This window comes from Rissa tridactyla, chromosome 1, assembly GCF_028500815.1.
Source record: "Rissa tridactyla isolate bRisTri1 chromosome 1, bRisTri1.patW.cur.20221130, whole genome shotgun sequence".
NCBI classification, from domain to species: Eukaryota; Metazoa; Chordata; class Aves; order Charadriiformes; family Laridae; genus Rissa; species Rissa tridactyla.
In genome coordinates, this window is record NC_071466.1 from 27,213,010 (window position 1) to 27,237,692 (window position 24,683).

A 24,683-nucleotide genomic window follows, 5' to 3' on the forward strand; every position below is an offset into this window, starting at 1 on the left:
CTAGATCAGAACTCCAAAACGTATTTCTGAAAGTCTGGGAGCAGAAGTGGATCCAGATATGTCCTGGTCAAGTTCTTTAGCCACACCTCCTACACTTGGTGCAACAGTGATAATAGGTATTTATAAAAATGAACGGTTGCTAAGGTTTAAAAACTTCTGGTTTTGACACTGCAAGTTCACTTAGTGTGAACTGATTTTTTTTTTTTTTAATTAAAAAGGACAAAACTCTCACAGTGATGCTTAGTGGTTGACTTTAAATAATGCAGCCCTAAAAGTAAGAAATGAAATTAGATAATGTCATTGCTTTTCAAAACTTTTCTCCCTTTATGTAAGGGATATGGGAATGTAAATTTAGAAATAACATAGCAAAGAAAAGAAAGAGAATTAGATAATGATTCCTTATATTTGCACTATCACAAAACTAGATACTATTAGGTTAAGTCATGTGAGTATGTTTTTGCAGTCTAAGGAGGTAGCCTGTTGAGTAAACTTCCCGGCAGCAATGCTTCAGCATTTTCAACCGCTCTTGGTGTGCCTGCCATCACATTGATGCAGTGAGACAGACTGGGATATGGATCCAATTAAAGACCGTATTTCCAGGGTTATTTGGTCAGGGCAATTCCTGGACCTCATTTACTGCACAGCTGCACAAACAGCTGTGCCAGTATAACCGAGGATGAGAATGAGTGGGTAATGACTGTTTAAGTGGCATTAACAGTGATGGTAAACATTGAGCCTCGACCTCAGGTGTTGCTGTAAGTGGGATTTCTTTAGCATATGATAAGCAAAATGAAATTTGACTTTATGATTTGTTAATGAAAAGTCTTGAGAAAATGGGAGAACCTGGATATCTGCTTATCTCCTGACATTGCTTTTTTTAATGTGCTCAAACTATCACTGTGTAAAGCATATAGAGCATGCAAGCATATAAAGCGTATTAAGAATGAGTACAACAATTGGGAATCTCCTCATGCAGGAATCGGTCATGGCACCAAGCCTGTCAGAGTTCAAGGAGCATCTGGACAATGCTGATAGTCATATAGTTTAGTTTTAGGTAGTCCTGCGAGGACCAGGGAGCTGGACTCAATGATCCTTATGGGTCCCTTCTGACTTGACATATTCTACAATTCCCCTATTGGCAGGGAAGGGGTGGTACTATTCACAGGGCTACTGAGTCATGCTGTTTTGGATGTTAATTGGTTCAGAATGATGTGACCTGAAAAGAAAGGCTGGGAAAAGTACCCATAGCTTCTTCTGGGAGATGGGTTATGGTTTGAACTCTGCTTCTCATTCTCCCACTTCCTGGATGAGCCTAGTATTTTATAGTAGTGATGCCCACTCTCTGCCATCTGGCACCTGTAAAAGGAAACAGTGAGTCATTTGGCTGCTACTTGGAACCTAGATGCTATGTCTATGAAATGTGTTAATTGAATATGCTGCTCTTTAGGCATCTTAAAAAATAGGGTTCACTTTCTCTCTTCGTTTCAGTGGCCATCCTGTCCCAAACCATGACATTTTGTAATGTAGGTGAAAAGATATTATTCCTGTTGTGGGAGGAAATGGGGAAAAAAACAAATTCCTGACAGAGGCTTGAAGATCTCATCCAGAACATTTTACAGAAAAAATTAGAGAGTAGTGCTATGAATAACTGCTGGAAAGGGGATTGGCAGTGATGGTGGGCTCAGGGTGGTAACTGGTCTACCTACATAGCAGCAACTGCAACCTATGATTTACTGTGTTTTGTGCTGTTATGAAGCTGCTTTTGTACAATGTCCCTCAGCCTCACCTGTAGGACTTTTTAGTTAGAACCTTTGGTTAGTTTTCAGTACTTTTTTCGTTTACAGATTTCAGTTGCATTTAAAATAATCCAAAGAAAACCTTCCCAAAACACAACCATTTTTGAACATACTCAGCAAATTGCTTAGAAGCAAATGAATTGACTTGTCTGTCTTTCTTCTAAAGCTAGAGAGAATGATTCTATTTCTGGAGCAAAGCAACAGGATGAAAGAGCTGAGATAGTAAGTAGTTTTAAGAGCTATGCTGTTCTTCAATTTCAGTTAAGCTATTCAGTTATATGTTTACATTCTTTGAGTCAAGAATAAAAAAGTCCATTTTTATTCTAGGCTTTCTTATCTGACTATTTTTAAAAGTTGCTGTTCAAAACTAAACTTGCAAAACCTGTCTGTAAACTGTATTTTCACAAATAACCCCCTTTGAGGAATCTTTTTGCCATGTTTTTTTAAAAAAAACCCAAACCACTTGGACTCAGCAGCAGTGGGAGTCATTCAAAGAGAAATCGAACTTAGGAATTGCAATATACTACTTCATCTGAGGGTTGGCTGGTTTATTTTTATTCCTCTTCTGTCAAAGTTTTGAGAGCTACTGTTTGGCTTATACTGTCCAATAACTTCTGGTGCTCAATCACTATACCAAGAGTTGAAATTGAGTATTCATTTCAGTCCTTTGATATTAGGAGAGGGAGAGTTCCTGCAAAACTGTAATTTTACTCTGTGTATATGGAAGCTGAATGATTATTCAGACTGAAAACTGAGAATGGTGCTAATAAGATTCAGTTGCAAATTTACCTTTGATTCTTAACTACCTGAAACTTCACAGTTAACTAACCGTTACAAATTAAAATAAGCAAAACGTCTTTCTCCTTCCTTATATATCCTTGGTTCCTTTTTGAGAGGTTTCCTTATAGTAAACTGATGAACCCATTCGCTGCCCTTAAATTGCTTCTAGAGTGGAACCTGGTTTGCATTGAAAATGGGGATTATCTGCTTATTTATTTTCAAATGTATGTGTGAAAATGTTACCTTTCATTTTAAGAGATGCAGAATTATTCAGATATTGCAATAAATGTTTAGAGTTGCTTACTTTGCTGTTAAAGTGACTCTTATTGATATGTAATGTATATAACAGCTTATGTCTTTGGTTTACAGGTTTTGCACAACTTTTATTCCAACCACGATGAACGTCCTGGGACGAGTGATACAAGTACACTGTCCATACCAGAGGCAGTAAAGCTAAAAGCTGAAGATGACATCAAAGATTTTGGTATGTATTGATACTTTACTACTGAGTATGCTCTGAAGCAAGACTGAGGGTAAAGTTACATTGTATGTCTTGAGCTGATCCTATGACTTGTTTCCTCTGCCAACTGTATACTCCCACTTCCTGAATTGATTCAACTGGGCATAAAAAAGGGAAATCAGTTTCTGTTGAGTCAGTGAATTAAATCAGGTTACCATGCCACTGGATGACAACCAGATTAGTATTGGCGTTAGCGAAGGCGTGAGATTGCATGGGAGAGCTGAGAGAGAAAATGGTACAGGCTCAAGGGGGAGCAAGACTACTACTTCTGGCTATTGAAAAGATTTATGTATACTCATTCTGTGATGAGTTTGTTTTTTAATCCTTTCTTCATTTACTTCACCTATTACTAGTTCAAAATGTGACAATTCCTTTAGGAAAAATAAATGTTATATTTTTTTAAATGTATGTAGAAAATACTCAGTCAAGGGAAAAAAAAACCAAACATTTTAATTCTGTGTTCTTAGATCATGTTAGTGAGCAAGTGAAAATATCAGTGTGAGTTTTTTGGGTTTTGTTGAGAAATGATGTCAGAAGAGAAGAATATTAACAGAAATTTTTTCAGTATGCGTGGGTGTAAAAGGGTACTGTAGAGACTGACAAAGGCTAGACAGGACAATACATCCTTAGGATTGTGTGTCTCCCTCTTGTCTAAATTGAATGGTCTGCCCTAAAGTATTGTTTGGTACATGTAACAATTGTGAAAGAATCAGTTTAGAATTTGACAAGGAGGGCTGAGAATGCTGGGGTCAGGAAGCATTGTTGATTGCAGAGTGATATATACTGCTATTTTTATATTGTAGGTTCAAACATGCTGAGAAAAATGTAGTTGGTAGCAAACATATTCAAGTAATCTGTAGTCAGTAAAATACTTCTAGAAATTAAGGAGACATTATTGTCTGTGTTCCAAAGTGGCTTATTACATCCCATGCCACAATAGAGAAGGCTAGTTAAAACAATGTCTGAGTAAAAATAAGAGGAAGAAACCCATTTCTTTTAAAACACAAAACAACCTTTGCAAATGTCTCTTCCTCCCCCCATCTTCCCTTTTTGATAATAGTTAACTTGGCATTTGAAGATACAATGTGAAAAGAAGGACAGCTCAAACCTTCATGTTTGTGGCTTTCAAATCTTGGTTTTCTCTGGAGTAGTGTTATATGACCATGAAAGGCAGTCAGTTTTATTAGGTATACATTTTGGTTCAGTCAATGAAAATAAGAGAGATCATAATGTTGATTTGAATACCTACATGATTTTAAGGATATGAAGAGATTACTCATATTGTACAAGTTTTGTCCTTAATAACAGTGAGACTGAATATATATGCTCAGTACAAAGCACAATAACTACCAGATGTTTCAAAGATTTTTTTTTGCTGAATTTTTTTGATTTTTAGTTGTAATAATTTGGGGGAAGAGGAGAACTTTTGAAACTATTTTACATTTAGTGTAACCATGGACTGCAAGACGTGTACTGTCATGTATTAACACTTTGGAATTTCAGAAAAGCTAAATTTGCGTATAGTCATTAAGCATATTCATTTATAACCTAATCATTAGTTCCTAAGGTTCACATCCCTAGTTTAAGTAAGTCATTGTAATGCTAAGCTTTAGGCATTTGGCCCTTGTAGCAGAATTCACAGCTTTGCTGTAGGTATATAACCTGGATTCAGAGTTAAGATTCTTCAAATATGTAGTAAGCAGCATATTGACTGGGAAGCTATTTAAATTGAAAAACTAATGGGGCAACATGGAATTCTGTAATATTTTAGGTATTTTACCCTGGCCTGTTGCCCAAAACTTAATTAATTAAACTCTTTATTTAAAAAAAAAAAAAAAAAAATTACATCATTTGGTCCCTTTATAACCCTAATCAGAGTAAATGGTTCATCTTTAACCTCAGTGTCTGGAACTATTCATGAAATAGGAGAAATGGATTCAGTACCCTCTGCTTATAAGGATTCCAGCTTGAAATGTGGCAACATGTTCTAACAATCAGTCATATATCACTACAGAGCAGAAACATCTAATGTTAAGCCTCTTTTTGCCCGAGTATTGTATTATTTACTCAGAAGGAGAGGCTCTGAGAAAACAAAGTAGTTTTTGTCTAGTTAGGGCATTTACTGGGAAAACAGGAGAATTCTGTTGTCCAGTCTTTGGTTTTGGGATTTTCATTTCCCAGACCCTCCAGTGAGTTTAGATGTCAAAATGAACTTCCCTGATTATTTTTTTTTCCTGGCATCAGGTTATATACGGTGTACAACCAATATCTTTACAATCTTTCAGATACTCCCAGGTTTATTTTTTGATTAAATGTAATGGCTCCTGTTTAAGTAAAAAGAAATACAACTGTGTCTCTTTAGAAAGCTCTGTTGACAAATTACAGGCTGAAAGGATGTGGACACAAGTTTCTCTAGAGGAATGCTATTCAGTAAGGAAAAAGGACCTGTACATTTAATCTGTAGTGGTAGGTTCTTCTTTTTGAAATCTTGTTTAGTGGCACCTTCTGCCACTCAGGCAAAAAATAAAAAGTAAAAAGAATGAGTAACTGTTCAAAAGATGTGATGAGAGAGGTGGTTTTATACCCGCAGTGTGGGCATGAACCTTTAATGGATATATTACAAACAGTTGGATGTGTGTGACCAAGTATTGGGAGATCTTCTATGGACTTCCAAATGGAAAATCTTCCAGACACTACGTTATTTAAAAGTTCTAATGGGAAAAATAGTTCTAAATTATAGAAATTGTATCTAAAAAAGGCTTATGGAAAAAGTTATCTATGTGCCCAAGGATAAAAGAGTACAAGGATGTTTTCTAGGTACTTTGTTACAATTTCTTTTTCATAGAAAAGCCTTAAAAAGTACTCTCAAAATAAAACCTACCTATCTCTTTCAATGTGAAATATTTTGGTAGGTGAGTCTAGTTTCATGTATTTGGGAAGGTAATATTTTTATTTGGAGTGTGTTTAGGTTATTTTTTCCCCACTGCATATTTCCATACACCAAAAATTCTCATCATTTTTCTAATATTTGTGCAAATCATGTGGAACTTCTTAAAAACTTCCCAATCAATTAAAAAACTGAGAATCTTTTCTTATTCTGTCTAGATACTTTACTATTCTATAGTAATAAATCAGTCCTTAAATAACAGCTTGCTTAGCTGACAGTTATAGACAAAAATAGGCAACTACTTAACATGCTTGCCTACCATCTGTAAAAAAAATCCAGACATTTCTCTTCTAAAACTTACTACTCATTCTGTTGTTCATAGGAAAAAAGAAATTCTTTTGAGACAGCTAGGTTTTATCTTGGAAACCTGCTCAACCACCAAAGTCCTCAGGAGGCCAGGGCATCTGCATGTATGTCCTTTGTCTCCTGTTCACCAACACCAACACAGCTGGTGTTGGAGAGTAATCTACATTAAAGACATGTAGATTTATCTTTCCAAACTCACTCCTGAGTGAAGGTAATTGCCATAAAATTGAAAGCCATATTTACCTATAAAAACACAATGCTGTTCCTAAGTTATTTCCTAAAACTTAATTTTTTTACTTCTTTTCTTCTCCCCATCTTCTCTAAACTGTTTAGAGTCGGAGATGTTAGATGGCTTATTTGGTGAGATGAATAGCTTTGAAGATACATTCAGCATGCCTGCCAAGTCCAGTGGAACTGTGCTGATGCCACGTGCTCTGGATGCAATAGAGAAATGTGAAATAAACACAGACAAAGCACAAGAAAAGGGGGATGTTCCTTCTGAGCAGCCTATTAGAATAAAGACTGGCATTTCACAGAAAGTGAAAACAACTAGCTGGAGTGAAAAAAGCCACTCTACTGAAATGAAGGATTCTTTACTCCAAAACACAGATGAAAATACAGGGGATGGTATAGATGGTTGTTTAATAGGACATGAAAAGGAACTGGAGTCACTTAGGATCGCAGGAGATGCACAAGATTATGGAACACACAAATCATCTGAGAATGAGAAACCTGTGAAAGAAGATCTGCAGTCTTCAAGCCAGTGGTCTCAACTGAACTTATCTGATCTTGATGTAACTCACTTGGAAATGTCTTTATGTAGCTCTCTGCCCTCTGACGTACATAGAGAGAAAAATTTAGAAGAGAACCCAGCACTAATGACCCAGGATGATGCTGTGGAAACACCTTTACTGAATACTTCAGGCTTGATAAAAGCACAAAAGCTGTTGAGTGTCAATTTCTCAGAAAAGTGCCATGAAGTGAAAAATTCTGAAAACAACCCAACATCGGAAATAACTCCAGTACAATCTGTGTCTCTGAGTGTTCAAGATCCAAAGTTAGTAAAAGGATGTGCAGCTGAGAAGGTTTCCAAAATGAACTTCTTAAACTGTAATTCTTTTTTAATTGAAAGTACAAATGTCACAGAGTATTCTGTAGTCTACAATGGCAGCTTTTCCAAGCATTTAAAAACAACTTCTAAAGCTGTCGTAACTGATGTTCTGTCTCACCCACTTGTATGTAACGCTACATCTCCAGATAATTGCAATGACCTACATTTAACAAACGGTGAAAATACTCTTACAAAGTCTGGTTTTAAAAGCCTAAATATGTTATCCAGCTTGAGAAAGAGATCCAAGAGATTTATTTATACAATAAACAATACCGTACTGTATCAAGAAGAAAAAATACAGAAAGAGGTAACCTCGGAATCACCTATTCATCCTGTATTACCACGTTCGGAATCTGATTGGTGTGAATTTAAAGGTTGTCACATGGCCAGTGTTGATGAGCAAGGTATATTATCAAGCTTTTTATCATTTGTGGAGAAGTCTGTATTTATTTATTAAGAACCTTTTACATAAATGTTTCAGATAAAATCCTGTAAAATGTTGTGTTTGTGATAAATTAGCTCTGCAACTGAGTAGTCTGGGAATCAAGATATGGAATTGGTCTGTTATAATAATAGTGACAGAATAGCATTGTTTTCAAATAGTTTGGCGCTAATTTACTGATTTAGTCTCAGATTAGTTTCTGGAATAGAAACTTCCACCTTGAACCGTTATTCTAATTGACAAGCTTAATTATCTTTGTCAATGCTGTTTAGACATCCATAGTGTCAAGGGCCATCCCTTGACAACTCATCCTGTCTGAGTTGATAACTTCTAAGAGATCATAAAGAGTGGTAAAGTTGTATTGTTACTTTTCTAAAACTCGGGGGTTTAACACTGTACATCTGTTTCTTCCAGAAGCACAAAATATTTCAAAAAACAAATTATATAGTGAAAGCAAGCACATACTTGTATTTTTAAAAGCTGTTCTTGCTGGAAGAATTACTTAGCATTAGGAATTGAAGTACTTCTCTTTAAAGTATTAACTGCAGGCTACTCACTTGTTTCTGGCTATTAGAACATGATTGGATTTAACAAATCTCCAATTTTGTCAAGGTGTCCGCATTTGAAAACAAAAGTGTTATTTATGGTACTGGTGTTAAGCATGTGTAGAAATGATCTTATGGACCAAAGTTTATGAAAATCTGAATTTGCATTTGTTTGAATAAATGAGAACTACTTTATTAACATGTTTTATTCTGTAACATCTTTTGTAGACTGCTTGCTTCTTGCTGAGAGAAAGCATTTGCAATCGAATATCAAGGAAAATAATTCCAACACTTGCACTTTACAAATGGATATAATGGATAACTCATCTGGTAATTCCTTCAACAATAGGCTGAAGCAACAAGACTTGAGATTCTTGGTGGAAGGTGCAAGAGAGGATCAACCCACTACATCATTAAAATGGTTAGAAGTATCTAATATACAGAAAGAAGACACAACAGATTCCTTAAACAGTGAAATAATTTCAAATATAAAACGTAAAGTTCTAACTTCAGCATGCCTAATGGCAAGAAAGCGTTCCAGATTGCTCCCTAAAGGCAAGGAAGACAAGTGTATGAGTGCTAATGTGAACGATGGAGCTACTGTACCTCAGAGCCTTAAAGAACAACTAGTGTGGTCTTCTCCTAGGGGCAATGATATGCACCATGACACTACATCTATGATGAACAGCAGTTTCAATAATACTTTGAGTCAGATCAACTTTGGCATAAATGGAGTCAGCAGTGATTGTTGCAATAAAATATCAACTGATACAAGGCATGCTACGGCCCAGTGGTCAGTAGTTGACTGTAAAGAAGTACTTGAACCTTTGGGAATAAACTGTTCAGAAAATGATAGTAGTGGATTAAAACAAGGGGACAAAACAGATGCAGCTGCCTTTTCAGAAGGTGTAGCCAACAATCAAGAGCCAAAGTCAGTAGAAAACAATGAAAGCACTCAAGCAGCTGCTTGCGATAATGTAGCTGTAAAGATTGCTAAAGAATTGTTAGATTGTATAGATGATAATTCTTTAAATGAAGTAATTTCTGAAGAAGGTAAACAAGTAATACCTACGTACTCCAGCACAAAGTCAAAGGAGAACCTAAAGTATAAAGGGAAATCATCAGGAAATCTTAATGCATGCTGTTTGAATCTGGACTTCAGTGGCTTTCAGACGGCTTCCAATAAGCAGATTAAATTCTCTGAAGTCAGCATAGCAAAAGGCAGAATGCTGTTCAAAGATATTGAAAATGAATACTCTGAAGCTTCTTCTGTGGAAAGAGTCAGAAACTTTTCAAATCAATTTAAAAAGGAGAATACGTTTTTCTCAGATTCAGAAAGCAGGTTGTGCAGTGATTTATCTCATCCTTTAGATTCACAGATGAGTTTTCTTGAGCCCAGGCAGACACAGTTTATTCCACATGAAGTTGGCTTGTGTAAAAGCTTTCCTAGAAGTCAACAATCCTTGCAAGAAACAAACCAAACTTTGACAGCAAGCCAAGAAGCTGAAGTTGCTGAACTTTCTAGTATCCTGGAAGAAACAGGTAGTCAATTTGAATTTACACAGTTCAGAAAGCAAAATAACATGATACAAAGTCATGTCGGTCAACAGTTTGGAACTGTAGAAACACCTGGAACAACACATGTGGAAAGTATTTCTGAAACAGGGCAAGATGCTGATTTTTGTAGGACTTTTAAATCTGAAAATCAAGTGAAAAATGGTGGGTATTGTACTAAGCAGGAAGACCTAAATGAACACTCTAAAGTGGTCGAATATGAAAAAGAAAACACAGTGGTTTTCCACAAAAATGACAAAAAAGTTACTTTTGCTAACTTAGAGAAAAATGAAAGTAGAATATCTGATGCGAGCTTTCCAGTAGCTAAACAGGACAGCTTTTCTAATTTTGTAGGCTTTACTTCAGCTGGAGGTAAAAAAATAAATATTTCTAAGGAGGCTTTGACCAGATCTGCAGAGCTCTTCAGGGACTTGGATGATGATAACTATTTGTTTAAATCTTCTGAAACTAGTATTAGGTGTTGCAATTCAAATGGACACATGTCTTCCAACTGTAACTTTGTCAGATGTCAGACAAAAGAAAACAAAGGAGAAACGGTTTGTATTTCAGATTTCAAAACCATAGGTGCCATTTCCCACACAGGTTCTGTTTCCCACCATGCACAGAAGAAAAATGAGGAAAATATTAGTACACCATTCAAAGACGATACAGAAAATCAAACAAAAAGATCAATAAATGATAATGAAAATGTTAATTTCAGTAGTACTAACGCTATCAGCAGCAGCCTAACATCCATTAAAAAACATAACCAGAATCATAAAACTTCCAAACAGTTTTTGAATCAAGGAGATTGGCAAGTTGAAGGTAGTTTGCAAGAAGACTCATTAGATGTAACATATCCAGGAGATGCTATTACAACTGCAGAACAACATAGCTTAAGCATATCATCTGAAATGGAAAACCTGTCTCCTGATCAGAAAGGAAAAGACAGAAAGGAAAATGAACGCTTGTCACAAAAATTTCAAACTCCAGCTGGTGGTGATATATCCATTTCTGATGCAGCTTTGGATCATTCTCTACACTTGTTCAATGTACAATGTGGAGAAGGAGATGTAGATGTTTTGGAGAAGTCTGATAAACAAAAGACAAATCATAAAAATATGAAAGTAGAAGATGATAAGAACCTGCCAGAGAATGAAAGCAGAATAAAAATAGGTTCTTACCATCATCATCAGATACATTTCAAGCAAGAGGTGGATGTTGAAAAAAATGAAGTGAAAGGGAGTTATCTGACTGGCTTTCATACTGCTAGCGGCAAGAAAATAACAATTCCTGATGGATTTCTGGATAAAGCTGAACAGTTTTTTGCAGAAAATGTTGATGTAGGAAAGGAACATAGTGAAAATTTTGACAACCCCTTAAAGAAAAGGAAATGCGGTAAAAAGTGTGTCAGAGACTGTGATTTATGTAGTGAAAGCTTTGCTCAATGTGATCCAGAAAAACTTAATAAAAAGCTTGTTCCTGAACAACCTGGAGGTCAATTTGAGCAGACAGTAGAGAGCAGTCCCATTAAACACGCTGTGATTCTTGATACTGTCAAAGTAGATGCATTTGTTAATCTAGGTGAAGGTTATGAAAGAAGTTTGGTAAATTCATATGCACATAAAAAAGCTGATGTCAGACCTGGAAATTCAGAATTGGAATCCCTTCCTGGACAGGAGAGTGGTGCTTTATGTAGAACTCGTTTCTCTGAAGGTGGAAAACTGTTTGCGGAGAGAGAGACGGAATACTCGGCAAAAAAGAGAGATGATTCAGAAAACATACATGATTTTCCTGGGCATTCTGCTGCATCTCTGCATTTAACGAAGGTACCAAATGACCATGAAGATCCTTCTGTGCCTGGAGATATAAAAAATACTTTATTTATTGAGGATAATAACAATAAATCTAATCAATCCCTCCTCTTAACTTCAAAAAGTAGCTCCTCTTGTTTGAACTGTGACAGTAAGGAATTTGACTTAAAACATTTAAATGAACCTCGTGCTGATACGAACTGCTTCACAGACACCATAGTTAATGCTTGCCAAAACCAGTCACTAGTCAGCCCTCCTGAAGATGAAACTATTTTAACCAGCTTAAAAGAAACATCGCTTAATGTTGAAAATCAAAAGGATGATCTGAAACAAACTGTGTTTAGTACAGCAAAAGGTAAAGCAGTTTCTGTTTCAGAAAGCGCATTAGCAAGAGTCAGACAAATGTTTCAAGAAGACTACAGTGAATTTGTGAAATACGAAATTGAGACTAACTCAAGAACTAATCAAACAGAAATTGCTGGAAATTCATCTTCCGTCATTTGTGGCAACTGTCCTAATTCTGCCAAGTTTTTAAATGCCGCAAGAAGTGAAGAGATTAATTCAGCCGCATTCCATTTTATTAAAGTAAATGCAAGTGCTAGTGAAAATGGTCATCAAGATACAAACACATTTGTAGATGTTAAGTCTGTTCCAAATTCTCGGAGGCGATGCTTTGAACAGAATATTAAGCTTTTAGGGCACTTGCCTGTTCCAGATAAGCAGATAAAGCAGGCAGATTCTTCTATGAGCAATCTTGGATTTTTTAGTACAGCAAGTGGAAAGCCTGTGCAACTATCAGAAGAATCACTCAGGAAAGCTAGACAGCTCTTTTCTGAAATAGAAGGTAATCATTCAGCACAGATACAAGAAGCGTATTTAGTTGAGGAAGATGTTGAAAAGGCTGAAATGCAGACTGAAGTAGTTCCTAGGAAAATGCAGAGAGCGTTATCAAAGGGGGAAGAAAATGCCAGCACTGAATTGATTTTAAATCCAGTTTTTGGGTTCAGCACTGCAAGTGGAAAGCAGGTAACAGTCTCCAAAAATGCCTATCAAAAGGCAAAGGCCATTTTAAAAGAATCTGATGACGTTTTAAGCAGTGGGCTTTGCATTACAGATCAACTTAGTTCTATTACAGACGGTGGTCAACATGTAAATTCTCTAACTGATAAAGTGATCTCTGAATCTAAAACTGAGAAAAGCTGCAATGAAGACGTTAACTTAAAAAGCATCGACCCTGAGGAAATTAAGTCTTCCCCAAGCACTCACCATGTTAAAATCCCTGAGTACGTACCACATAGTAAAAAAACCAAGCAATTAACATTATCTAAAAACAACTTGCAGCAAGAGGAGACCAGGTCTTTCAGAAAAGGGCAGCTGAATCTGGGGATGAAAACAGAGTCTGAAGCAGCTTCATGCAGTGCTACTGCTCAAGCAGAAATGAATATTAATCTTCTCCAAACTCCAAAAAATTACTTGGAAGTGGAGGCTGTAGAAAGTGCAAGAGCTTTTATGGAAGATGATCTTTCCCATTCTGGAGTACAAATTAATGCTGTGCAGTCCTTCGGTGGCAGGCTGGATAAAAACTGTCAAAATAAGACCTTTGGGAAGAGACACTTTGATGAAAAAAACTCAGTTGGTAGGTCTTTGCCTTATATATTTTCAACTCCATATTGCTGCACAGTGGGTTGTTTGGGGTTTTTTTTGCATGTCACATTGATTTTTAGGTCATATAGAAGTTGAAGTTCTTTCTCTAAGTGTCAGTTACAAAAAATCTTCTTGCTGCAGGCAATAGTTCATCCACTCTTTCCAGCCTTAAATGGACAATGCAAGCTAAATTTGTAATCAGTAATTGTGAAGGTCTGCAGCTTTTGCTGTTTTATCATACAGTTATCGAAGAAAGCTACTGCTCTTTTTCTTTCTGAGCAAATTTTCTTTTTTTTTTTTTTCTTCACACAAATCTAGTGTTTTGTCAATGAAAAATGAGTAGTAGTATTTCTGTTTTCCCCTTTTTGTCCCTTCTAGGTGAGGACTAGGTTTCACTTGTATTGAGATTCCTAGTCTATTATGAAAAATAATTGTTGGTCTAAAAGCACAGTTTCTTACTATCTAAAACTGAACCATCTCAGGGCTGAAGTGTTGGTATTTAATGCTTGCACAGTCACCCAAACCTATTCCGGGACCTCAGCCAGCTGAAAACTATTTAGGGAAGGGTAGATGGCAACAGAGGGCTTGCCTCACTGCACAAGTTCAGGTAGAAAGGTTGGGCAGGCTGGTGCAGGGAAGTTTGGGTAGGTGTGAAAAGGCAGATAGCACTCCCTCAGTCCAACCTGAATCAGCTGTGACACAGCTGAACCATATCCTTTGTTACAGTTTCTGTAAAAGATGTGTTACATGCTCTTTTAGAATTCTGTAGGGACTCTGATTACTGAAAGTACAAAAGAAGATGCAGGTGAGCTGTGCTGCTGAAGTCCACTGTGGTGCACTTTGAGGCAGACTGTCTTGAGTATGTTTGATAACTTAAGGCTCACAAATTTTGATTTGGACAGAACAGACCTACTGACCTCAAAAAGATTCTGCAACAGACTTCATTATATAGAGTCTTGAAATCATTCTTAGTAACACAATATGCAGTCATTCTGTACAGAAGAAACTTTTGCAAATTGTGTTGAAGTAGCTCTGTTCAAAAAGGCTATTGAATACAGATGTGTATCGACTTGAAATGTGACGTGAAAACTTGCTAATTCTGCTTGCTCTGACTTCTTGAATGTTTTATTTAGAAATTATAATTAAGTTATACAGTATTGGTAAGAAACTGAACTTAAATGGAACATCACTTTTAAAAATCTGTGTTTTTATCCTAGGAGAACCTCCAATTAAAAGACAGCTACTGCTTGAATTTAACAGAACAAAGAATCCCCCCAGGTCTTTGAAAGCTTCGAAAAGCACCCCTGATGGTAATTTTAGTCATCTTGTGTTCTGAGCAGTAATCTGATGTCTGTTGTTAGTTTTAGAATTCTTCAATTTCCAGTAAACTAACATGTAGTAAGATTGCTTAATTGCTGCTTCTATCAATATAGTCATGGAAATTCAGGGAAGCTGCTATGGTAAGGTCTCTGCTGACTTGAAATCACATGATTAATGGCATGCCTTATTGTGTAGAATCTAAATACATTACAGTGTAGTACTTCTGCAAGAGCTGTTTTAATTTCCAGCTCAGTAGGAATTTATCCCGTTTCTCACAATCCTAAATCTCATGAATTCTAGTCTCAGTAGGAAGAATATATTTTATTGGTCTGTAACTTCTCAATTAAAAACTGTATCTACAGGGAAATGAGAAGGTACTTGTAATATCATCATGTAATAATTTGTGAAGAATATACTGACTGATAGATGTCTACATTACAGATGCTTTTAATATTTTGAGTCAGTAATATGGAGGCTTATGAAAGTGAAATCAAGGTTTTAAAGTCTGAGCTGATGCTTTATGTGAAGCTAGTTAGTAGTTAGGGTATTAAGATAATGTTATTTTGGCTACAGCTTTTGGTTATGAGATAAGGTGTGTTCTTTAAGGAACTTGTTCTTTCTAAGCACTGCATGCTCTCACCCAGGCTTCAGTAGAAGGGTTCATCGAATGTATTGGTTTAACCAGTATATTGGTTCCTGAATGCTGTTCTTAATTTGTTCTAAGTATAAATCAAATGATTTAAAAAAAGTCTTAAATGAAATTTGTAAGTTGCTGCCAGAGAATAATTTTATACTCTTCATATGTAAATATTATCCTACACTGCAGCAGGATCTGAACGGTGTTATTCTTTGGTGGAACAACTGAAAACAGTTCTAATCTCCGGTACAGTCTTGCCTCTGACTTCTAGAACATGTGGCATCTTAATATATATGACTTCTCATATGAAACTTCCTCTTTGCAGCCTCAGGGGATAGCACAAATGAGTTTAAATTCCATGCAGGCATGATTTAGTTATGTTGATAATTCCAAGATAACCACGTCCTTCAATGATGGAAGGAGGAGTTTGTGCAAATATGCCCTTTTCTGTTGTAACTTTAAAAAAAAAAAAGGTTGCTAAAGAGTTCTAAATTGAATAGTGAGCCTATGTGGAATTAAATATGTGATAAACATTTCCCTTTCAGGAGCTTGAAAACATAGAATCATAGAATTGTCTAGGTTGGAAGGGACCTTTCAGATCATCGAGTCCAACCATCAACATCTTGCAGGCTCACAAATAGGACCTTTTGAGAGTTCGGCATTGTGGTCACTTGTCCTTTAGATCTGACTGCAACTAGTGTGAAGATGCTTTATACAAAGATTTTATTGCGGGTGGGGGGGGAGAACAAAGCTGTTTAAATCCACGCTGGGAACTTTTCTATGTATTTATAACATCAATATAGAAAAAACATGTGCTGTAAATATCTATCCATATAACATACCATTTCAAACTTTTTTTCTAATTATCCTACAGGCATTTTCAAAGACAGAAGAAAATTTATGTACCATGTTCCTTTAAAACCCATAACTTGTGAACCTTTTGGGTGAGAAATTTATAATACATTTTAGAGTTCTATTAAATTTTTTAAAACCTCTCAAGCATTTGCAACTTTTTAAAAATATACGGTAATAATTTGCTACCCAACTTTATAAAGACTAATAATTTTTTTTCAAAATAAACATATTAAATTACCACATAACACATTGCTGCAGTAGACCAGTGAGATGCTAAACAACTTTTACACTTGTATTTCTCTTTTCTCGATAGATAGAAATTAAGTATTGAGTTTTTAAAATGTCAAAGACTGATATTTTGTCTTTTTATTGACGTAGCGTTGAAAGTTGTATTACTAAATTAAGAATATAAAAATCCTGACAATTATTTTTGTCAGGAAGCTGAAACCTGTATGTTTAAATGTTTTTCATCTCTGTAGGGCTACTAAAGAACGACAAGAAGTCAGGAATCCTACCCTTACTCTACCAGATCAAGACTTCAAAGGATTCAAATCTAAACCGGCCATTTTTCAGCATTGTGCGCTAAGGCAGTCTTCAAATGGTACTTCAGGGGTTTCTACTCCGTGTAAGGCCTCAGCAAAAGAGAGTGAAGACACAAGAAGTTTGTACAAACCTGGCAAAACTGCTAAAACTTTTATTCCACCCTTCAAAACCAAGCTGGCATTTGCTACAGGTGAACAAGGCAGCAGCAAAAGATGTGACTCACCAATCAGCAAAAACATGACTGAAGAGACAGAATTAAATCCAATCACAACTGAACAAAATGTTGCTGAACCTCAAGATCGCCAGTCTTGCATCCAGCATGCAGCAGACGCTAACCTAGAAAATGGTGATTTAGGTATTTTCAGAGTTTGATCATTTAACTATTGTGAATACTAAGTATCAGAAGTGAACCTATATAAGGGTTTTGCATATTCTGCCAGACTTCTTTTTTAAATAAAAAGAAGCTTCTTTTTAAGCTTTTTTTTTGGGCAGGAAAATTAGGAAATAATTATTTTCCTAATACTTTATATTGCACTCCTATAAAGCATATGCAATTCATCTCCAAAGTTAATTAATAACATGACAAATTTGTTTTCACACAGTGCTTCAGAAACAAGAAGGTTTATGTTTCATTTGATACTTGATTTTCTATACCTATTGAGTAAAATATTCTAGGAACCTTAAAGACTAGCCTTGCTATATTTCATTCACTTTTACAGAGCTTGTTTTCATTCTGTTTTCTAATTAAAATGTAGGGTTAACTATCTAACAGGCCGATTGTGTCATTTTCAAAGAGGCAGAGTTTAAATGCTCAACTGTTTGACTTCAGCATGTGGGCTTGTGCCTTCTAAGCTCTCTTGACTGTTCCAGCGTGTATAATTTCTGTAACAATTACAATCAAATAATCTGGATTTTTTTAGAAGGACTTGTGGTGTATGTTTGAACAGGTGCATGAACATTTGCAGAATTAGATCCTGTAGTTACAGGTCAAAATCTCGGGATTACTGACTTTGTAGCCATCATGAATTAATTTCTGTTCATTTGGAGTTTTCTATGAAGACAGAGTTCAGTCGGATGAGAAAAATACATGGATTTAAGTTTAGTTCAGGGACTTACGTACTCATATTCATTTCATATAAGTATTATTCAAATGTCTTCAGTAAACACTGCTTTTTAAATGCATGAAACTTCGAATATTTACTGTTGCAGTTTCTAAAAATCTGCAAAGTGGCTTAGAAAATATGCTTATCTGAGTCTGCTTTTATAGCGTGACTGTGTATCTTAAGTCAATATATGACGTAAAAAGGTTTTGATGTTTTGGGTTGCTTGGTGTTTTGTTTTTTTCTGCAGCTATGATCAAGATGGTGACAAATCTCCGCTGTGCCAGAGATCTGCAGGAAATGAGAATTAAAAAGAAATATAGGCAAAATATTAGCTCGCAGCCAGGCAGTCTTTATGTCATTAAAACATCTGCAAGAAATCGAATCTCTCTGACAACTGCAGTAGAAGAGAAATCTCCTAGGTTTTATTCTACAGAAGAGGTATATTGACGTCTTTTTATTGTGTGTCTTTCCCAGGATCTGTTCCTTAAGCCAAGCAAACAAAAACTCAGTAGCTTTTGAACAGATACATTCTTCAGTTATAAGTATTTACAGTAGCTGTTACACCGGTTTCTACAGTTTTTAAGTAGCTTTGCATATCCACAGGTTTTGAAGACTATTCCAAATTATAAGGGTCATAAATGTCTCTGTAGTGTTATAATCAAACAAGAGAAGCATCAAACAAGGAAAAAATCCACCAATTATAGCTACTATTGACTTTTAACCTGTATGAAGAGCTTTTTAAGGTAACAGTTAAAATTTAAGCTTAGGTAAGTCTCTATCAAAAGCCTCTTGCTTTTGGTACAGTGAAGATACAAAACCTACTGAATTTTTTTAAACACTTGTAAAGCACACTGTGATGCTGCTATTCTGCTAAAATACTGCTCGGAATTCCTCCATTCTGCTTAGATTACATACAAAATGACAAGGTCAGACAAAAGCTGTCTCAACCTCAAGGAAATATTTTATTTGAATTTATAACATTAGATACAAAAACTCTTAGCCACATTCTTTCTGTATTGTCATTATTTTGTCTTTTTCATCTAATTTTTTGCAGCTTTATACATACGGTGTTTCAAAACATTGTGTACAAGTTAACAGCACAAATGCGGAATCTTTCCAGTTTCTCATCAAGGAGTTTTTCAGTAAGGAGTATTTATTAGCTGGAAATGGAATACAGCTTGCTGATGGAGGATGGCTAATACCTACAGATGAGGGAAAAGCTGGAAAAAAGGAGTTTTACAGGTACTATTACTTATGTACTTGAGGCAAGTATGCTGTTTATTAGTTAGTGATTCTTTTATCTCCTAGAATAAATCCTTGTGATCTTTCAAAACCTCTGACTACTTTTTTACTCTGCAGTTTTATTATGTCTCTGTGAGCCTAAATAAAGATATTGCAGGATTGTAAATTTACTGTGTAGACTAATGTTAGTGATCTTCACTGACCATTAAAGAAAGCATACAAGTCAATTTAGAAAATTTCTGGGGATTCTTCAACAGTGTAAATAGTCTAGAAAAATATAACTATTTTCTGCTAATTCAGCACTCTACCATTTTGTTTAGTTACCATGAATAGGTTTTGATTATTTTTTTTTTTCAAGTGGAAAAGGATTTATTTCTGTTGGGTTCTAAAGCTTATTGATGGGAATGAACGTTGATTGGGGAGGTGCTTAGGGCTTCTTTGGCAGGACAGGGCTGAAAATGTGTTTTCACGGAACCTCACGGAATCTTCAGAGTTGGAAGGGACCTCTAGAGATCATCTAGTCCAACTCCCCTGCTAGAGCAGGATTGCCTAAAGCACATCCCTCAGGGCTGCATCCAGGCGGGTCTTGAAAATCTCCAGAGAAGGGGACTCCACAACCTCCCTGGGCAGCCTGTTCCAGTGCTCTGTCACCCTCACTGTAAAGAAGTTTTTCCGTGTATTTGAACGGAACTTCCTATGTTCTAGCTTGTGCCCATTGCCCCTTGTCCTGTCGCTGGGAACCATTGAAAAGAGCCTGGCTCCGTCCTCCTTAAACCCACCCTTTAGGTACTTGTAAACATTAATCAGGTCCCCCCTCAACCTTCTCTTCTCCAGGCTAAAGAGTCCCAGCTCTCTCAGCCTTTCCTCATAAGGGAGGTGCTCCAGTCCCATAATCATCTTGGTTGCCCTTCGCTAGACTCACTCCAGTAGTTCCCTGTCCCTCTTGAACTGGGGAGCCCAAAACTGGACACAGTACTCCAGTTGTGGCCTCACCAGTGCAGAGTAGAGGGGGAGAATGACCTCCCTCGACCTACTGGCCACAGTCTTCCCTATGCAGCCCAGGATGCCATTGGCCTTCTTGGCGACAAGGGCACACTGCTGGCTCATGGATAATTTGCTGTCTACCAGGACCCCCAGGTCCTTCTCCTCAGAGCTGCTTCCCAGCATGTCTGCCCCTAACATATACTGGTGTTTGGCATTCTTCCTTCCCAGGTGCAGGACCCTACACTTGCTTTTGTTGAACCTCATTTGGTTCTTCTCTGCCCAGCTCTCCAGCCTGTCCAGGTCACGCTGGATGGCAGCACGGCCCTCTGGAGTGTCGGCCACCCCTCCCAGCTTGGTATCATCAGCAAACTTGCTGAGGATACACTCTGTCCCCTCATCTAGGTCATTAATGAATATATTGAACAAAATTGGACCAATATAATTTTCAATATAATTTTTTAAAGCTGTCCTATGGTTTGAAGGAAGCCAAGACTTCAGTAGTAAAACTTGCTGATTCATTCAAGCTTTCTTTTGCGTATATGTAAGAAGAGAGGAAAAAAAAAAGTGCACAAACAACCCTTGCTCTTGCACTCTTCCTGGTCCTTCTATCCCTCCTTTTGTAGGTCACTTAGGATGAGCTGAAAAAAAAGTGTATGTGTTGAGTGCATTTGTCCTAAACACTTTCAGAAAAATTATGGTTTGTTTTACTGTAAGCAAGTTTGTACATTATAACTTCATCAAAAGCATGTGCAACAGAACAAGGAACTACCAGTGTAGCGTTGTTCCAGCAAAACTTCAGAAAATACTTAACCATTATTTTCTGACTTCCTCCGTAAATTTCAGATGCTCTTTTTTTCAAGGCAGTATCACTGTTGGTAGGCATTCACACAAACACTCAAGGCAGAGACCTGTATCTGAGTAGTATTTGTAGTCAAGCACGCATTGCCAGCCTATGTAGTATCAGAATTCAAGAGGTTTGCAACGTTTGCTTCCCAGTACCGAAGTGCAACAGAGATAGGTCTGTTCCAAGCTCAAGGACTGCTTTTATTTGAAAGTTTGAGTTGTTGAAGTTGGTGCTGGTAATCCAATATGGGAAAATTGACTAGTTACAAGATGTGTACTTCCACGTTGTGATCTGTACTTCCTCATTAAAAAAAAAAAAAACTTTCTGCTCTTGCAGAGCAAGCATCATTAATATCTTCTCCCACATGACTTTGCGAAACATTTTTGATGCCAAAGTCATTGCCCTGACTTTGGGAAATGCTTTTGGTGTCAACAATATTTGTTTGTCTTCGGAGAACTGGAGATGTTATGTGTCCATAGCCAACAATTACTCAGTAAAGATCAACCAAGTGCTGGAGTTCAAAGAATCATAGAACAGTTTAAGTTGGAAGGGACTGCTGGCAGTCATCCAGTCCAAGCCCCTGTTCAACACAGTTTGAATTAGATTAATTACTCAGGGACTTGTCTTGCTGAGTCTTGAACACCTCCAAGGGCAGAGATTCCACAACCTTTCTGAACAGCCTGTGCCAGTTGACCACTCTCATGGTTTAAAAAATAAAATAAAAAAAAGCCACAAAACAAAAAAAACCCCACTGTTATCTCCAATTAGAATTTTCCACATTCCAGCTTGTATCTGTTGCCTCTCATGCTATTGTTGTGTGCTTCTGAGAAGAGTCTGTCCCTATCTTCTTTGGATCCTCCAGTCAGGTAGTTGTAGACAGCAATAAAGTCTCTGCTTTCTCTCTTAAATTCAGACAAACCCAGCTCTCTTCACTTGTATGTCATGTGCTTAGCCTCCGAGAGCACGGGGCATCACGTTGGTGGCCCTCTGCAGGGTTAGCTGCAGTATGTCCTGGTGAATCCAAAGCTGGACAGAAACTTCAGGTGCAGTCTCTCATGTGCTGAAGAGAGAGGAAGGATCACTGTCTTCCTGGCTTTGCTCATAATATAGCCCAGGATGTTTTTGTGCTTGTTTTTGCAAGGACACATTGCTGCCTCATGGTCATCTTGCTGTCCACCAGGACCGTGGACCCTTTTCAGCAAAGCTGCTTTCCAGACAGGCCAGACTGTTACTGTTGGAGGAGGTTGTTCCATTGCTGGTGCAAGACTTGGCTTTTGTTGAATTGCATGAGATTCCTGCTAGCTTTTCCTCCAGCCTGTCCAGGGCCCTTTAAATAGCAACCCTGCCCCCCAGTTTATCAACCACTTCCTCAAATTTCCACACTATCTACTTATCCATCCCGTATCATACCAATTTTGTTTTAAAGAGACTGTAAGAAATTGTCATTGCTAACATATGCAACATCTACTGCCCTCCCCTTGCCCACAGCACCAGTTACTTCATCATAGAAATCAATTGGGTTGGTATAGGCATGATTTGCTCTTAGTAAATCTGTGTTGGCTGTTTCAAATCACCCTCTTGTCTTTCACTTATTTAGAAATGGCTTCTAAGAATTTTTGCGTGCTGCTCTGGAAGTTACCGAGACTCTGTTTGACAGTAGACTAAGTCAGTCTCAGAGCAGTCCTTAAAATTGATTGTGTCTTTTTTCCAAATACTGTAAGGCAGAGCTAATGCTCCCCCAGTTCCATTTTGCACCCTGTGGCATCACATGTAGGCATATGCATTTATGTTGTCACTCAGATGCAGAGTATGCAAAATTTAACAGAACTTGTTACTTGTCTGTTTCCTCCCCCGATTTGGCAAGTATTTTGCTATTAGCAATACCATCCTTGATTTCTGCATTTCAGTGATGACACAACTGTTGAATGTTTTGGGGATATACCTTGCTAGATGGAATGTTCCTACAAAGGATTTATGCAGATGCATAAAAGATTGTCTGGATCGTTCACCCATGTGAGTTACGATGCAGGGCCTCTTGCCTACATGTCAGTGTTCTGGAGTTGCATGCATTTTAGAAAGCAGGCTGTTCACTTTTCCCGTGTCAAATTGCTATGTCTAGGCTGGCAAGCAAAGCCACTACACAAATTAATAGGAAATATGAGGTTTGAGGTTGCTTTTGGCAAGAAGCAGTAGATCTCTGGCAACAAAGCATCCAACTCTGGATCAGCATGTTTGCAATCTGCTGCAATCTTGATTAATGTCATACAATTTCCCTGTGAATGGGAAAAGTATTACAGTATTTGCATAAAACAACTTATGCCTAGATGTGCCAAATATTGGGCTTTTTAGGCAGTCCAACTTCTTATTCCAGAGGCAGCTTGTCTTAATAATCACTTTCAGATGTGCTTCTCATTCTGTGGTCAGACCATCAGCTATATGGTGTTCCCCACATTCATTTTTCAGAAACAAAAGAGAGAAACCGCCAACATACATTCTGGGTTATTCTATATCCTAGAATCACCACGGTGGTTCTGGTGTCAGAACCTGCTCTGTGTGGCAGTGTCACTCTGACCTGAATACCAGATAGCCTCTCCAGCAATTTGTAGCGATTGCTCCCCAAGAGGTTGCCTTTAGTTCCTGTATCTTTTCTGGATTTGTTATATGTTAAAGCATATGGTTGAGAATAAATACCTACTGGTTGGTCAGCTGAATCAGTCTTTCTATCCCTTTAAGCATATTAACTGAATCTCTATCAACTAGAATATATAATGTCTTCATTTAGTCATCTGTATTTAGGATCTTAATCTTGAACTAAATTCTGTCTTTAACTCCTGAATTGCATTATTCTTCATAAAAGATCACAGAGAATCTCCTAAAGTTTGAGATTGCTTTTCTCTCTTCTAATGTACTAATAATTAATTTGATGGTCACGCCTGCTCCTTTTCTTCCTGTATATGACTTTTTGGCTTTTAAATTGTTTCTTTTGTTCACCCAACTGCAATACAGTTCCTTAAAATCTTCATGAGGTTTTCTGACAAGTTTGAAATTGACTTTTTGACAGGACGTATCTTGTGTTCTAAGAAGTCTAATGGCTTAGCTATTTGAATCTCTGGTCTAATTCTTTCTCTTCCTCCTTAAAGGAAATGACCTTCCTAAGTGACTGTGAAAGCTAGAAAAAATAGATGTTTCCAACCCATCTTATGCAGGTCATGGTGGTACAGCTTGGACTCCACACAGAATGAAAGTCCATTTGAGCAGTCACTCAATGGAGAAAAGAAAGTTCTTCAGTAGAAACTGAAAGTTCTTTGAAATGTGTTGCCTGCATGCATGCTTAAAAAAAAAAACCAAACACACACAAAACACCCAAACCACAAGTCTAGAAACTGTGAAGTAGAGGGAGATGGATTGGAACTCATCAAGCAAATAGGGGAAATTCCAGGGCTGAAAGGGAATAGAGCACACCTCTTTCCCTCCATGCTATGTGCATAACTGCATGAAGCAGAGCATGCCCCTGGAGCTACTGCTAGGCTCTAAAGTCTTAATTTCAAGAACACATGCATGTATGCACATGCATGCTGCCAGAGTGAGGACAAAACTTCAATATTCAGACAATAATCGTATCAGGTTATGGAATGTAACCTGTTTTCACTGTAATAAATACTCCTTTGTTAATGTTGCGTATGTACATCCACTGAA

The 24,683-nt window shown here is 37.2% G+C and overlaps 1 protein-coding gene and 1 long non-coding RNA gene across 2 annotated transcripts in view; one reads left to right on the plus strand and one right to left on the minus strand.

Annotated features, from left to right (window-relative positions):
- BRCA2 (BRCA2 DNA repair associated) overlaps positions 1 to 24,683 on the plus strand; it is a 42,850-nt gene that overhangs the window by 5,354 nt on the left and 12,813 nt on the right. The window contains exons 7-16 of the mRNA XM_054202951.1: positions 5 to 116; positions 1,963 to 2,018; positions 2,946 to 3,060; positions 6,683 to 7,864; positions 8,676 to 13,451; positions 14,677 to 14,769; positions 16,291 to 16,360; positions 16,751 to 17,169; positions 18,165 to 18,355; positions 18,972 to 19,159. Of these exons, the coding sequence (XP_054058926.1) occupies positions 5 to 116; positions 1,963 to 2,018; positions 2,946 to 3,060; positions 6,683 to 7,864; positions 8,676 to 13,451; positions 14,677 to 14,769; positions 16,291 to 16,360; positions 16,751 to 17,169; positions 18,165 to 18,355; positions 18,972 to 19,159 (7,202 nt within the window). The remainder of the gene's footprint in view (positions 1 to 4; positions 117 to 1,962; positions 2,019 to 2,945; positions 3,061 to 6,682; positions 7,865 to 8,675; positions 13,452 to 14,676; positions 14,770 to 16,290; positions 16,361 to 16,750; positions 17,170 to 18,164; positions 18,356 to 18,971; positions 19,160 to 24,683) is intronic.
- Positions 108 to 17,150, minus strand: LOC128910134 (uncharacterized). The gene is made up of 3 exons (XR_008466622.1): positions 17,038 to 17,150; positions 11,787 to 11,861; positions 108 to 1,356 (listed from the first exon to the last, which is right to left on the minus strand). It is a non-coding gene; the product is annotated as an uncharacterized LOC128910134 (long non-coding RNA).